The sequence below is a fragment of the Triturus cristatus genome, chromosome 6 (assembly GCF_964204655.1).
Source record: "Triturus cristatus chromosome 6, aTriCri1.1, whole genome shotgun sequence".
NCBI classification, from domain to species: domain Eukaryota; kingdom Metazoa; phylum Chordata; class Amphibia; order Caudata; family Salamandridae; genus Triturus; species Triturus cristatus.
Window position 1 is genome coordinate 1598433082 of NC_140589.1, and position 13924 is coordinate 1598447005.

General features: G+C 41.6%; 2 protein-coding genes across 3 annotated transcripts in view; one reads left to right on the plus strand and one right to left on the minus strand.

Moving 5' to 3' along the window:
* The window catches only part of FBXO11 (F-box protein 11), a 400064-nt gene extending 393392 nt beyond the window's left edge, over positions 1-6672 (plus strand). For both annotated transcript variants that reach the window (XM_085612738.1, XM_085612739.1), the window contains exons 22-23: positions 5190-5288; positions 5386-6672. In XM_085612738.1, coding sequence (XP_085468864.1) covers positions 5190-5288; positions 5386-5515 — 229 coding nt within the window. In that variant the 3' untranslated portion in view covers positions 5516-6672. The remainder of the gene's footprint in view (positions 1-5189; positions 5289-5385) is intronic.
* The window catches only part of MSH6 (mutS homolog 6), a 163117-nt gene continuing 155832 nt past the window's right edge, over positions 6640-13924 (minus strand). The window contains exons 9-10 of the mRNA XM_085612737.1: positions 8403-8602; positions 6640-6800 (exon numbers count right to left, since the gene is read on the minus strand). Coding sequence (XP_085468863.1) covers positions 6731-6800; positions 8403-8602 — 270 coding nt within the window. The 3' untranslated portion in view covers positions 6640-6730. The remainder of the gene's footprint in view (positions 6801-8402; positions 8603-13924) is intronic.

The following is a 13924-nucleotide window of genomic DNA, read 5'->3' on the forward strand; positions in this document are numbered from 1 at the left end:
TAGGAGTGATGTAAGAACGCCTGTCATCCTGATCTGGTTCTTAGTATGCATGGGATGTGTAGGAGTCCTGTGGATCAGAGATGTCTAGGTGGTTGGTAGAAGGACATGAGACTGTTCAGGTAGGTGGGGCCTAAGTTGTGTAGTGTCTTAAATGTGTGTGAGGATTTTAAAATGAGTGCATTTGTGTATTGAGTCAGTGGATCTCCCTGAAGTGTGGTGTAATTGGATTTCCGTGTGGGAGGTTAAAGAGGAGTCTGGCTGCAGAGTTCTGGATGGTTTATAGTCCTCTAGTGAGTTGCATGGTGATCCTGATGTAGAGGGTGTTCCTGTTGTCCAACTTGATAGTGACTAGGCCATTAGTGACACTTTTTTTTTTTTTAATGTGTTGCCTGGGAGGGATTTGAAAATCTTCTGGGTGTGTAAGCAGGATGCAGTGACTGAGTTGACTTGGGCGGTCATGTCCAGTTTGCTTTTGATGCATATTCCCAGCATTCTGGTGTGGGTCCGGGCCGTGGTTCAGAGTCGTCCGACCACTGTAGGAAAGCACCCCTTTTTGTTATGGTATCCCCACTTTTTTTTTTACCACCGGTACTGATGTTTTTCGACTGATGTGCACCTGGTCCCTGCTAACCAGGGTCAGTGCTCTTTCCCTAAAACAAGATAAAATGTTCTAATTGACACACTTTAGCACCCATGTAAGTCTCTAGTAAGTGGTACTCCTGGTATAGGGCATGGTGTACCAAAGAGGGTCCCTAAAGGCTGCAGCATATATTCTGCCACCCTAAGGGAACCCCCATACAAATTGCATGCAGCCTGCCATTGCAAACTGAGTGTCATAGTGCAAACCCATGAGTGAAAACAAGACCTAGCACATTCACTGTGTACCATGCCAAAGTCACTGCATGGAATATATGTAAGTCACCTCCAAAGCAGGTCTCGTCTTGTAGCCCCAAGGCAGGGTGCATTATATTAAATGTGAGGGCATATCTGCAAGAGCAAATATGCCTCTGTGCTGTCTAGTTCAATTACTAGATTGTACAAGTGAACAGGGAAGCCATCTTAAGTACATGTACTGGTCATTACAAGTTCCCCAGCTACATGATGGCTTCACTGAAACTTATGGTGTTTGGTATCAAACACCTTGTCTTAATAATTCTGTACTGATGCCAGTAAAGGATTTATTACGACATGCACCAAGAGGGCACCTTAGAGATGCCCCCTGAAAACCTACCACTATCAAGAGTGCTGGCTGACTGGTCTTGCCCAGCCTGCTGCCACAGACCTGTTTCTGATCTCACCCTGCAGGGGAGAGCCCATGCTCGCTGAGGCCAGAAACAATACCTGCTGCAGAGGCTTTGTTGCCTCCAGCAGGATGGCTAGTAATTTAGCATATCAATAACAGGGGCTTCAAAGCCTTTTATATACAACCCTGGCTTCCCCAGACCAGGGAGACGCCACCCCTCCCCTGAGGCCCATTTGGTACCAGGACAGTTGGGAAATTAGCTATGCAAGTATCCGTGTTAGACTACCAGGCTAGTCACACTCCCCTAGCTGGGTTGCCTGATGTGCTCCACCAAAGAAGGATTCCACAATCTTGTTTTCGGTGGAATTAGGACTTCTGAGACAGGGTTTTGACCACTCCGCACAGGAGTGTCAACAAAGCGTGATGGGCCATCATAGACTGTCGCCGTAGGTGGTAAAATGATAGGTCTTTGGTACTGTTGCTGAAGACTGTCGCCAGCAATACTCTCCATGACAAGACAAAGGTCTTGGATGATCTCCTTATGGTGGTCAATGAAGGTTGACTCATAGTTGACAATATTGTTGTCCACGACTGTGGCATGATGGTGCACGTCTTCCTGGAGTGTTTTTACAATTTCTTTCTGTGAAGAGGTGGCTACAGGTGCGTTAGTTTTCAAATGCAGTTTGAGAAACTCCGAATTTTCTTTTTTGGTACTGCCTTCATGGAAGATCTTGGTGGAGCAGTTTTAATAGACTCCTCTCTAGACCAGGGACAATTCCCCATAGCAGGAGGGTATTTCGGTTTCTCAAGTATCTACCGTGCAAGCCTCCTCTCCCGATTCTTCAGACTCTTAGACAAATATCACAGGGTGACGGCTTCTGCTGTGGACTGCGGCAAAAACATTGCTCATGTGGACCATATGTATATAAAAAAAAAAATCTCCCTGCAGTTGGGCCATGGTTTGAAAGAAGATTTTCTCCGTCACTCATGATGAACGTTGGTGGCAGAGGAAAGGAATCACTGGTCCAGAAAGTTGAGCTTTCGCAGAAAATTGCCCTAAAATAATTTGTACTTTTCAGAAAGCTGAAGATATAGCTGGCTCCAGGGTGGAACAGAATAGTATCAGGATATGGTCACAAAGAAGTTAGAGCAGAACTCTTCTTCGGGAATCTTACACACTTGACATAAAGCCATCTGAGCATTGGGGGCCTTTGTGGGGAGCAGGAGAGTTTAGCACTTGCACCTCATTGGCTGAAGTTCGGGTTGTTTCAAATTGAGGTGGATGTACTACTAAACCAACATTGTTTAGGCCTATAGTCTTTAAATTTGCATGGGATTCCCAGCTTAAACTGGGAATGGATATATGAATGATACTTTGTTGTAGAATTAAAATTAACACTGTATGCCACAACAAAGTCACATGCTACCATATGTATGAAAGCAGGTAGCTACATAGGGCAACAAAATATGACCTTTCCTTTTTTCTTTCCCTTCCAATTTTTTGTATAGTGTGACCTAGACCCTCTAGAGAAGCGGAGTTCTTTACAAGTGTAATATATAAACAAGTAAATAGTGTGCCAGTGATGAGACATTATAATCAAACCTTAGAAACAATCTGAAGGTAAAAGTAAATAATCGATGTATTTTCTGTTATATAGCCTAGAATAAGATTACCAAGAGCTTGCCATAGTGGTCAGATGGTAAGTCTGCGATAAGATCCTAAAAAATTGTATTAAAAGGATTTGACAATCTCAAAAACTACAATCAATGACGTTGTGAGACTAAACATTCCTCCATGGAAGAGCTGAGTTAAGTTCTCTTGAAGGTATGGTAAGATTAATTCATCCATAAAAAAATTAAAAAAGGAAAAAAAAGTGTTAGACTTTAGGCCCACGGCCCACTTCCCAAAAGTCTATTTTAGAGATAAGATTTTTGATTTGTTAAAGGACGGTATTTCCAGGTGGTAATCTGCACTTCATGGGGCTCAAAGATTGGTTTCCTTGCATGATTGGGAGAACATGGTTGTAGAACCCATGCCAACTGAAAGAGACTTCAAACGAAGCCAGCTTACCATGAACAGTACAGGGAAAATGTGGTTTTATCTTCTTACACCTGATAATATTTGAACAGTGGTATTGAGGGCTGCTTTTTAGGTAGCCAGGTAGGACTCTGCAATAGCTTCCGGGAAGTTAGATGTCTTAGTCTGGTAACTAAAGCTTGCACAAATTATTTTACGTTATCGGCTAGGATGAGAGATTTTAGTCGCCATAAGAATCTAATTTGTTAGTGAGCTGCTCTAGCTAATGCAGTGTCTATATGGGCAGCCATGAGTATTAAAGCTTCACAATGGTGGCTTTACAGGGTGTTAAATTTGTCATATATAAACATGAGTGGAGCATTTCACAGGAGAAGTTAGAAGCCATTCATTTTTCAGCAGGTTCAGTTGAAGCAAGGTGTCATTCAGGCTTGTAAAACTTTATATTTATTAGCCATGTCAATAATGTGAAATGACTTGCAGGTTGTCAGCTATAGGTGGAAGGGGATTATGAAATGTTTCAGAAGAGAGTTATGACAATTTATGCAGAGCACTGGATAGTGTGTAGATTGTTTAAGTGCTCTTAGAGGAATGGGGAGGGTCTTAGTAGGGGGTTTAGTATGTTTTGTTTGTTGGACGAAGTTATTGAGGTACAGTTGGAACCATTTTTATGCTGTAGATCCCCATTCCCTGCTACAAGGTTTAAGCGTGGTGTGATTAACTGTATCGAACACTTCTGGCAACGTGAGTAGGGTGTGAAGCACATCTATCTGAAGCATAATCTCCATGCTAAAGCAGATTGAATCCTGAATGGGGTTCCTCAAGAAGATTCTGGTCTTTTATGAAATTAGTTAATTGCTATGGAAATAGTTCACATTTTCTGGGCCTGCATCCTGTTTTTCTTTGAACAGTGATGACCACATTTCAAGAAACACTAATAGAGGAGTTTTCCCTCTTAATGCATCTTACCAACTTGGTTGGGATGGAGTCTGTAAAAAGGTTATTCTTATTCCAGATAGGATCCTTGTCTGATCTACTTGTGTCCTCTCCTGAAAAGACAACAAATCTTAGTATTTGAATGCTAAGGCAACTCGACTCACTTTTTGTTCTAATTGGAGTCTTTAATGCTTGGTGCCAACTATGGAGGTTGGTATGCTTCTAGACAATCTTTGGTCCTTCTGGGTGTTTTTTTTTTTTTTGCAGTGGATCTCGGATTAGAAGGCTGCATCCTGTTGTGTATTTTGTGTTTGAATCGAAGATTGGAGCGGGTTGGTGTAGATGGGGTTCCTGCACAGGATCTCAGTGGCTCCATTTTGCAGATCATTTCTTGTTCTGCCTTTTTCCAGTTGATCTGTTGCTTCTGTCATGACTGAATTACAATGGTTGATCATCTCGATAAGTACAGGATCTATTGTAAAGCTCAGAACTGCAGAAACTAATGATACCTGCGTAAGTTTCCACTCTCACTGAACTGCTGATCAAATTACCATGCAGTCCAAATTGCAAAGCCTGCCCCTCTTTGTAAAAACCTGCTGCTCGGATTCCAGAAAGCAGCCGACTATTACCTGCTCCTCAGAAATCCTTCTAACTATCTTTTCACAAGTGCTGCAGAGATTGAGTAACCCTGGATTTTTTGGGAATGGAGGGAGAGGTGGAGGAGGCAACTTTGTACGTAGCCTGATCACTTCGGCTAAAACCCGTAGTGTAGAAACTGCTAAGCACTATCAAAGAAAAAAAGACATGAAAAAAAGTTAAGCTCTTGTAGTAAATTGTTGAAAAAATAAATACAAACAAGGTGGGTATGAATGTAATCAAAGGGTAGCAAAATGTCTTTCTATTGAGAGAGGTGTTTAAAGTAATTGGTAATCTGAACGTTTGTTCATAGATTAAAGTGCCGTTTTTATTTTACAGGTGTCACACTTGTAACACCACGGACCGTAATGCCATCTGTGTAAATTGCATTAAGAAGTGTCATCAAGGACATGATGTAGAGTTTATTCGACATGATAGGTATGTTGAATAAGACCTCTGGGGGGGAAAAAAAAAAGTTCTGTTGGGAGAGTTGTTGTGCTAGGACAAGACACTGATCTATCTTTTTTAATTATAGGTTCTTCTGTGACTGTGGTGCTGGAACGTTATCCAATCCTTGTACATTGGCAGGAGAGCCAACCCACGATACAGATACACTATATGACTCTGCTCCACCTATAGAATCTAATACATTGCAGCACAACTGATCTCTGTTCAAGGGATATATCCTGCCGTTTTGTCAGAACTGAACTATTTTTGGGAAGAAAGCGAACTGTGCCCATTTCTGCAGAAGACTGTTTGGAAACATGGATGTACATATTAACACACAAAGTTGACATGCTGGAGATTGGCCTTGCAAAACGTGAAGGGCGATATGACTCAGGACAAAAAAAAGAGTTGGGCATTTCAGCATTACTGTGTAGACTTCTGGAAGTGAAGAAAACGCTGCAGTTTTTGTACATATGCCGACTTCATAAAGTTGGAAGCATTGAAATGCAGTTCGTTTTGCAGTAGTACTCTCCTGTAGATAAGCAGCATTCTTTCCTGCTGCCTTTATGGAACATGAGTACAAATTGCTTTTGTAACATGGAAAAAAAATGTGAGCTAGCACTTCTACATTTTTTAAAACATGTATTCAGATTGCAAAATATGATTTTAATGCACATTTAGTTTTTTTTCTCCAAGCAAACTTATTGTACTTGAATGTGTTTCCCTGTTCTGTTTAGCACCCCCTGCTGTACTCATGTCCCAGTATATATGTTCTTTCTATGAAAGAGAAACACTAATCTTAATTATATCCAGCAATATTTCTGGCATCCTTCTGAAACGGTGTCCTTGGCTCCACATCCCTATAGTTAGATTGCCCTAGAAAAATAAGAATGTTTTATTGAGACTTCCTTGGAGGAATGCACTTGTGTAAGACACAGTATTTTAAGCTGCAGGAACCACTAGTGGTATTCTTGTGCAGGTGGTGTTTTACTATTTTAAGTACACTGTAGAAGGTCTCCTCAAAACACTCGAGTATTACTGTTCATAATTTTATTTGAACAGTCTTGGACATTGTAAAATTCATGTAAACTGCTGGAAGTTACAAATAATTATTTCCTGCTATGATGAAGCTGAGACAAAGTATGTATACAGCCTTATACAGTTTCTTAGCTTATTTTTTCATTTGTGTATTGGTGACAGTGGGTAATTAAACAGCCTGAAAGTGTATGCATGTATCATAACATCTAGACTTAATATATTGTGAAGTATTCAATAACCATTATGTAGAGGGGGTAGGTATGAATTAAAGGGTTTAATTTCCTAGGAAAGAAAATGAAAATGGTCATTTTTAAAAAATAAACTTTATTAGATCATATAACATTGTGTGGAACCCAGCCTTCTCTGGAATGAAGACCATCTAGGTTTTTGGCCATTCACAGTTCATTGATGATCTTCTTCAACTTTTCCACGGACACCAAACCCTCTGCCGCCAGGCAAATTGCCCTGTAAAGACACAAAATAAAAAAATCTATTTAATTCCATATAAAAGGGTGTGAAAATTGTTATTAGTTAAGTGGGCACTGCAATATTCACCAGGGTGTAGACTCAGCCCTACTTTAACAAATGCAGAAATAATCCAGATCTATTGGGTTGTGCATTTGGAGTTGGATAAATCACTTACCACACCTGTACAAGTATTTAGCAACAACCTTCACATGTACATTTCAAAGTACCGGTTTGACCTATTAATGCAGCAGTTTCTTTCGATGAATAACAAAATAAGCCTATCATGCCAATAGCCACACTGCCTCAGGTGCCCAATGATAGCAAATGTGTGCATCATTACAGTATTCTGGAATTTGTGGACAAGCCATAAAATGACTTTTTCCCCCAGCAGTAAACGTAAGATGTTTGGTGGTTTAAATACAATTGGCCACTCATCTTGCAGAAAGTTATTCTTTAAACAAAAAGCACGTGTTGAGCGCATGGAGTACAGACAGCAGCTCTGGCAACGAGATACCAGTTTGCCCAAAACAAAACAACTGGACAGCAATGAAGTGACTACAAAGTAAGAACATTCTAGTATACTTTACCATGAAAATACATAGGAAAACCTCATGCCCGAGTGTCTTTAATAACTCCTTTGTGCACCACAAAGCCAGTATAAGACTAATGAAACGGGTTAAAGAAGAACTAGATTTGGATATCAAATCAGGCCACCCACATTTATGCTCAATAAAATGAAACCTGCAGTAATGGTTTACTTCGTGGCTCCACAGCTAACCTTTCTGCTCCTCGATGGCAAGAGTTATATTGAGAATCATTATACATCGCTACAGAAGGTTTCTAGAAAATAGTTCTGCTTTACCATCCAGATAAGTGAACAACTAAAACAAAATGCAGGCTATGAGTTTAGTTCATGGTCATCACTAGATCTGCCTGCAACTGCCTTTCCTCCCATTGTACAAACGTGTGTGAAAAGCTGATCTTCCTGCATCTACAACTGTTCAGAGTTTTTTTTTTTTTACATGTCATTTATCTTTAAAAATAATTACTTGCAACTGTAATTAATCACACCTGGAATCAAAGGTAAATAATGTATGCACAGATAACTCGCAAGATTGCAAATGAATCTAACGGGTTGTGGAAGCAGGAAACGTTGTGCCGACTGACTTGAACAGGGCATAGTAAATGCGGATTACGTCCATCCAATTTAGGGCTTAATTGGGTGTCAAACACGGCAATGGGGCTGCTACGTTTGTGAAACGCTTTTTTTTTATTCCAAAGCAACGTTTTGACATCTTTACACGACCATGTCAGTTCGTCCGAGAAGCCTCAACTTTAAGAGCATCTGCAGGCTGCCACAGCTACACTTTGTTCCAGATCATGTGGTCAGAACACACATCAAGGACCGTCATCACCTGGAATTCATATGTGGCAGCATGCTGCAACGTTTAATGAAGAACAGTCAATAGCCTATAAGTGTGACACGTCATGTAAATATTTTTGTATGTTTTGTTAATGTTTTACTACTGGTTTGTATTTAATGAACAATGGTAACAATAAAACAGTTAGGGTTTAGACCACTGTATAAGGAATAATTACCTAAACATTCGTAAGGAAACTGTGATATTCTCAAATTCTCTTGCTTTCTTGTGCCCTTTCTGAATTATGTCCTCGGGAATGTTGGCCAGTCTTGCAGCATTAAACCCGTAGCTTTTAGGGCAGGCACCTCCAATGAACTTGTACAGAAAAGTGATTGTTTCCTGGCTTGGATCTTCACATTCGTTTTCTACCATGCACGCCTTTAGGGGAGAGAAAAAAATGAGATGTGAAAGTCCAAATGGTACAGATTACTTGGTCGGGCGTGTTCTCTCAGCCCACTCCAAATCTGACAATATAACATTTAGTATAGTTAGAGATGCTTGTTGTACTCCATTATATCAACATTTATTTTTAAATACTGGGAATTAAATAACAAAAAATGTAGAACGGCTTCTTCAGGCTAGCTGCTTAATGACTGCCGCTCACTGGGATGATTTATCAAATTATCAATGCAAAAACATAGGTGATCACAAGCGTCATGCACGCTTATACAACTGGTCCTGCTTGCAGCAAAGAAACAACTTCGAGGATATCAATCAAAATCCTTGAGTTTTAGGATAGCTTAGCTGGTAAGCCATTCCTTTTTTTAGCACAAATACGAACAGTGACACAGATTTACAGATTCTGTGAAGTTGTTGGAACCATCTACCAGGTCAATGCGGTTTGCTACAGATCAAGGCATAGGATGAAAATAGGAAGCTGGCCTCTACAGCCTCAATGGGGCTACTTTATCAACAAGTCGGGGGCTCGACGGAGCAAGATTGTTTGCGGGTAGAGATGTAAATAAAATAGATATGCCATAGGAAGAGTGCAGTTATGGTTGTGTGGGTTTGAAACACCCTTTTTGTTTTCTTAATAACTGGCACTATTCAACAAATCTGCACGATTCCTTTAAAAAAAAACTGTTCATCTGATTTGGCAAGGCAAATTTCCTGCAGATGTCAAAGAAGGGTGTGTGAGGGGGGAAAAAAGAAAGGGGGGAGGGTTGAGCTGTCCAGTTCAAAACAGTGGCTGTTCTTATTTTAACTCCCACTAGAATAGTAGCCTTCTGTTTCAGAAACAAATAGATAACCGAATTACCCCAAATATGGCATGACAGTAGAACTTTACTCAAGGAAGTGCTATTACTTGGATGTGAGTAATTCTCTTAAGCAGGTTCAGAAATGTTAACACGTCTTCTGTGACACTGAAGATGTTAAAAAGTTAAGAAATATCTGGACTGTTCACAAATTGCCATCAAACTCGGGTCTAAGGTCAGTTTGCAGACTTTAATAAAAAATGAAAGAAGCCTCTTGACATGGACGCTCTCTCTCCCCCCATGTAAATCACCCCAAAATATCTATCTGTGCCCCCTCCAGCCCGCTGCCCCAAACTGTTAAGGTGGGATAATGGACCCAAAAGATCTTATTGGCTGCCCACATTAGAAAATGTTCTCATGCAGCCACCATTACAGGTTAAAATTAAAGAGTTTGAGCTATCCAACAGCTGGAAGTTTAGGTAACCTTCCACCTCAAAGTGTGTGTCCCATTGTAACAGTAGGCACCTCCAGCCCTTTGTGAGGAGCAGGAGACATCATCATTTGGGGTTTGGTGCGGGTATCGTCATTCAGCCTTGAGTAATGGCAGACGAGACAAAGCAATAAAATGCGGGACCATCTGGTGAAGAGGAAATGTGCTGGGGAGACAGTGGCACCGGAGACAAATATCAAGGATGCCATCATTTGAGAGTTCTTCAGCCATCTCCTCAGTGGGAAGAAGCTGAAAGCTAGGTCACCTCCAAGCTTTGCGACTGGAAGCTGAGCACAAAGCAGAGAGGGCTCTACTTCTTCAGCACTTAGTCTTTGAGTAGACACCTTAAGTCAAAGCATGAGAGTTGCTGAAGCAGAGGAAACTGCCAAGCGTTCCAGTAGAGATCCCGCAGCAAAGAGAACAAAAATAGAATCCTGACCTCAAATTCATCATACTATATCGTATGAAGTGCCAGGTCAACTTATGGTGTAGAGAACAAAACCCCAAAATTCTAACAAAAGAGATGGAACATAGGCAGGAAAAAAAGCAATATATTATAAAAACTTGGGGTCCGATTACCAGAAGTTATAATTAATTAGTTTTAAAAAACAATACCCATAAAATAAGCATTTTCTTTTGAGAGCCACCAACAAAAATCAATTAAAGACCTTATTGCTATTCTGTCTTCAGTGCTACCTATGTGTGGGTTGTGTGCATAACCTGACCATGGGCCAGACCGTAAATCTAGTCCCCGCTGTGCACAGCCAAAAGCCACAGGCAGCAGGGCACCAAAAGACCGTCAGTGTGGAAGGAAATAATTTGAAGATGTGGTACATCAAATTAATTCATATGTTTTTAAACAATTAGTTTAAATGAAGTTATGGTTGGACTTGGTTATAACATTCTGAAGAAAAGAAACTTCTGAAATTCACTGGAGTCCAGTTAAAGTGAAGTTGTGGATAAAAAAGAAAAATTTAGCAAACTGGTTAAGATTAGTTTAGCGCCACAATCCATAATTCACAAAACAGCCATGGAAAACGCACACCACAAGCAATGCGGACAGCCTCACAATTAATTAAATAACACCCAAAAGCACATAACTAAATAACATACAAAAACAAATACTACTACCTCTGATAGAGTCTTCTAGCTGCAGTTAACTCACCTCCTGAATATATGCCCCAGGCATCTGAATAAATCTGGCAACTTTTCAGCAGTACTTCAGCGCGCTGTCAGGCTCTGCACGGACACCGTTCCGCTCTGGTAATGATTTGCAGAGCCTATAAAGGCACCACCCCTGCGCACTGACATCAGTTAATTTATTTCCGTGGCACCAGACGTAGATCCAGAGCTCTGTTCAGGTCGCTCAGAAATACCTCTAAATTTTACTTCAGTGTACAAGGGCTGGCTCTGCCAAAAACAGGTTTTAAGCCCAATAGGCACTGTTGCAAACAAATGTCTGCGACATATCCCGCCCAGGTGTGCCTGTGGGGTTGAACAGAGCTGCTTGCTTTTCAAATCCCATCTACGGAGTTAAAATCAGATATTCTAACAGAAGTGTTGCATTCAACCTCATACGCTGCAGAACAAATTCTTCCTTTTAATGAGGCCCTCATTGAGCTTATGTTAGCTATTTGGGGGAAAACTTACAGCATAGACTGCAGTAGCGAGACAAATAGCTTGCTTTTATAAGCCTGATCCTGGTGACCCATATTTCTTGTTGACCTTTCCTTCACTAGAAAGCCTGTTTCTTGCTCCAGCAAAACTACTCCCAGTTCATTTTCATCGACACCTTTTTTGGGGGGGGGGGGGGGGGGTGGCTGAGAATCGAAGAGATGGAACAGTACGGGGTGTTCAGCTGGCAGTATGGACCACAAATCTATCAACGCAACCTGCTTTATAGGGCGGTATGTAAATGCTCAGGCTGTCATTCCTAGTCTAACAAATGAGGTTTAGGACCACTTCTAGGCACTCATACATGATGACCAGGTTGCTGCAAAGCAGGCCATTCAATTCAGCCTTGACCCTGGATTCAGTGGGTAAAGCTGTGGCAACTTCAGTCTCCCAAAGAAAACATGCCTAGTTGCGGAATTCAAGCTCTCCTCAGTATGTCCAGACAGCACTCATGGACTGCTGTATAAATGGATCCTGCCCCTTGGTGCTAAGGTGGACTCCACACTAGAGAAATTAAAGGACAGCAAGGCCACTGCTAGATCTTAGTTTATGAACCCAACTCAGAGATTACTGTCAATTTAAGAAGCTTTAACTTGTCCGTTGAGGCTTCTCCTTTCAGGTGCGCCAACAGTAGTGCTCAGCAGCAGATGAGCCCTCTACAGATAATACAGAGGGTGTAGCAGAGGAAAGCAATTTACTTTACCCCTCCCTCTGTCACAAAAGGGAAGCAGTCCTGGGTCCGCTTTGTCACATCAAACGCTACCAGTTAGAGGACAGGTGTCTTTCACAAACATGGTAGACCATTGCATCAGACAGTTTGGTCTTACAAGTTGCGGAAAGGGGGTATGCCCTTCCAACAATCTCCAATTCCTCCCAGACCAATATTACTTCCGCAAGACCATCTGCACATCCTTCCACAGGAGGTTCAATGCATGCAACAAAATAGGCACAAGGAGTTAGTTCCAGTGTGGGGATGGGGTTAAAAAGGTTTTACAGTATGAATCTTTTCTGGATTCGCATACTGTGCATTATCCCACCATCTAGTGGTTGGGTCCAGAATCCTCCTAAAAATCCTTTGTCCTACTACTTTCGTTTTTTGTCAGTGGGCGTCTATGTACCTCCATTTGATCCACCCTTGTGACGTCATGCTTCCTTCGGAAGCTCCCACCTTTGATCGCCATCTTCAGATTCTTTTTTTCCGCCTTTGGCTCTGGATGCACACAGAAGGTTCTCCAACAATCTGAAGGAAAATGTTGCTGACAGTCTACCGGAGTGAAGAAATCTTAAGAATGTACTGGAGCAGTTTTGGGAACAGGACAAGGTATCTTCAGTGACTGCTCCAGAGAATGCATGTGCAGGGACTCCCTCTATATGGTGATCGAGACGACACCATTCCAGTTTTGCAAAAACTACCACCATAAGTTTGCAAAGAAGGACCAACATCAGGTCTGCAACCTCTGCCTGCTGATAAATCACTGTAGTGAAGATTACAACGCCTGTTCAGCGTTTACCCCCGAGACTCTAAAGGTAAGACCGAGACAAAGAACAGCCCAACATACCATGCAGGGCCAACATCCTGCTCCATCTCTACAAGACGTGGGCATTTCCAGCAATGAAGAGGAGAGCATCGCTGAAGGTCCAGAAGGGGATACAGAGGCAGACATCCATATTGTGAATGCAGACCAAGGGTTGAAGAAGACTTCTTTAACAGCAGTAAGAGACATAGTCCTTAAAGATCTTACCCAAGTCACGAAAATGACTAAATCCTCAAAGGCAGCTTTGGCATTGAAACATTACTACTGATCGGAGAGAAATGCACCGTCAGCGTCTTCGAACAGGACACTGTAGTGGTAAAGACCCCAAAAAATCTAGCCGTCAAAGAACGCTCGAGGAAAAGAGGCTTTGATGTCAAAACAGGAGTGTTAGAATACAGACTGACACGATTCACCAAACACTTTGTCGTCAAAGAACTCTTCATCGTCAAAGGAAAGCATGATAATCTTGACGTTCACAACAAACAGCCAAGATGGAGAAAAGTGAAGATGGCTTGAAGCTGAAATGGCTAATCTTCCATAAAAGACTTCGATGAACATTTCGAACAGCTTTGTATCCCAAACAAGTCTTCGACATTGAAGGATCAAGGGGACGGATGCCTCAAGGAAACAGATACACCTTTTAACTCCTGAACCTCCAGAAGAACAAGAAATATGAGGAGGATGAACAAATCTACCAGGGTTCTGAGGCTTCAGAATACCAAGACACACAATGGCAAGATCTGGAAACAGACTCGCCAGAAGGTGTATACACTTATCCTCCAAGGTCATCACCCCCTGATGATAT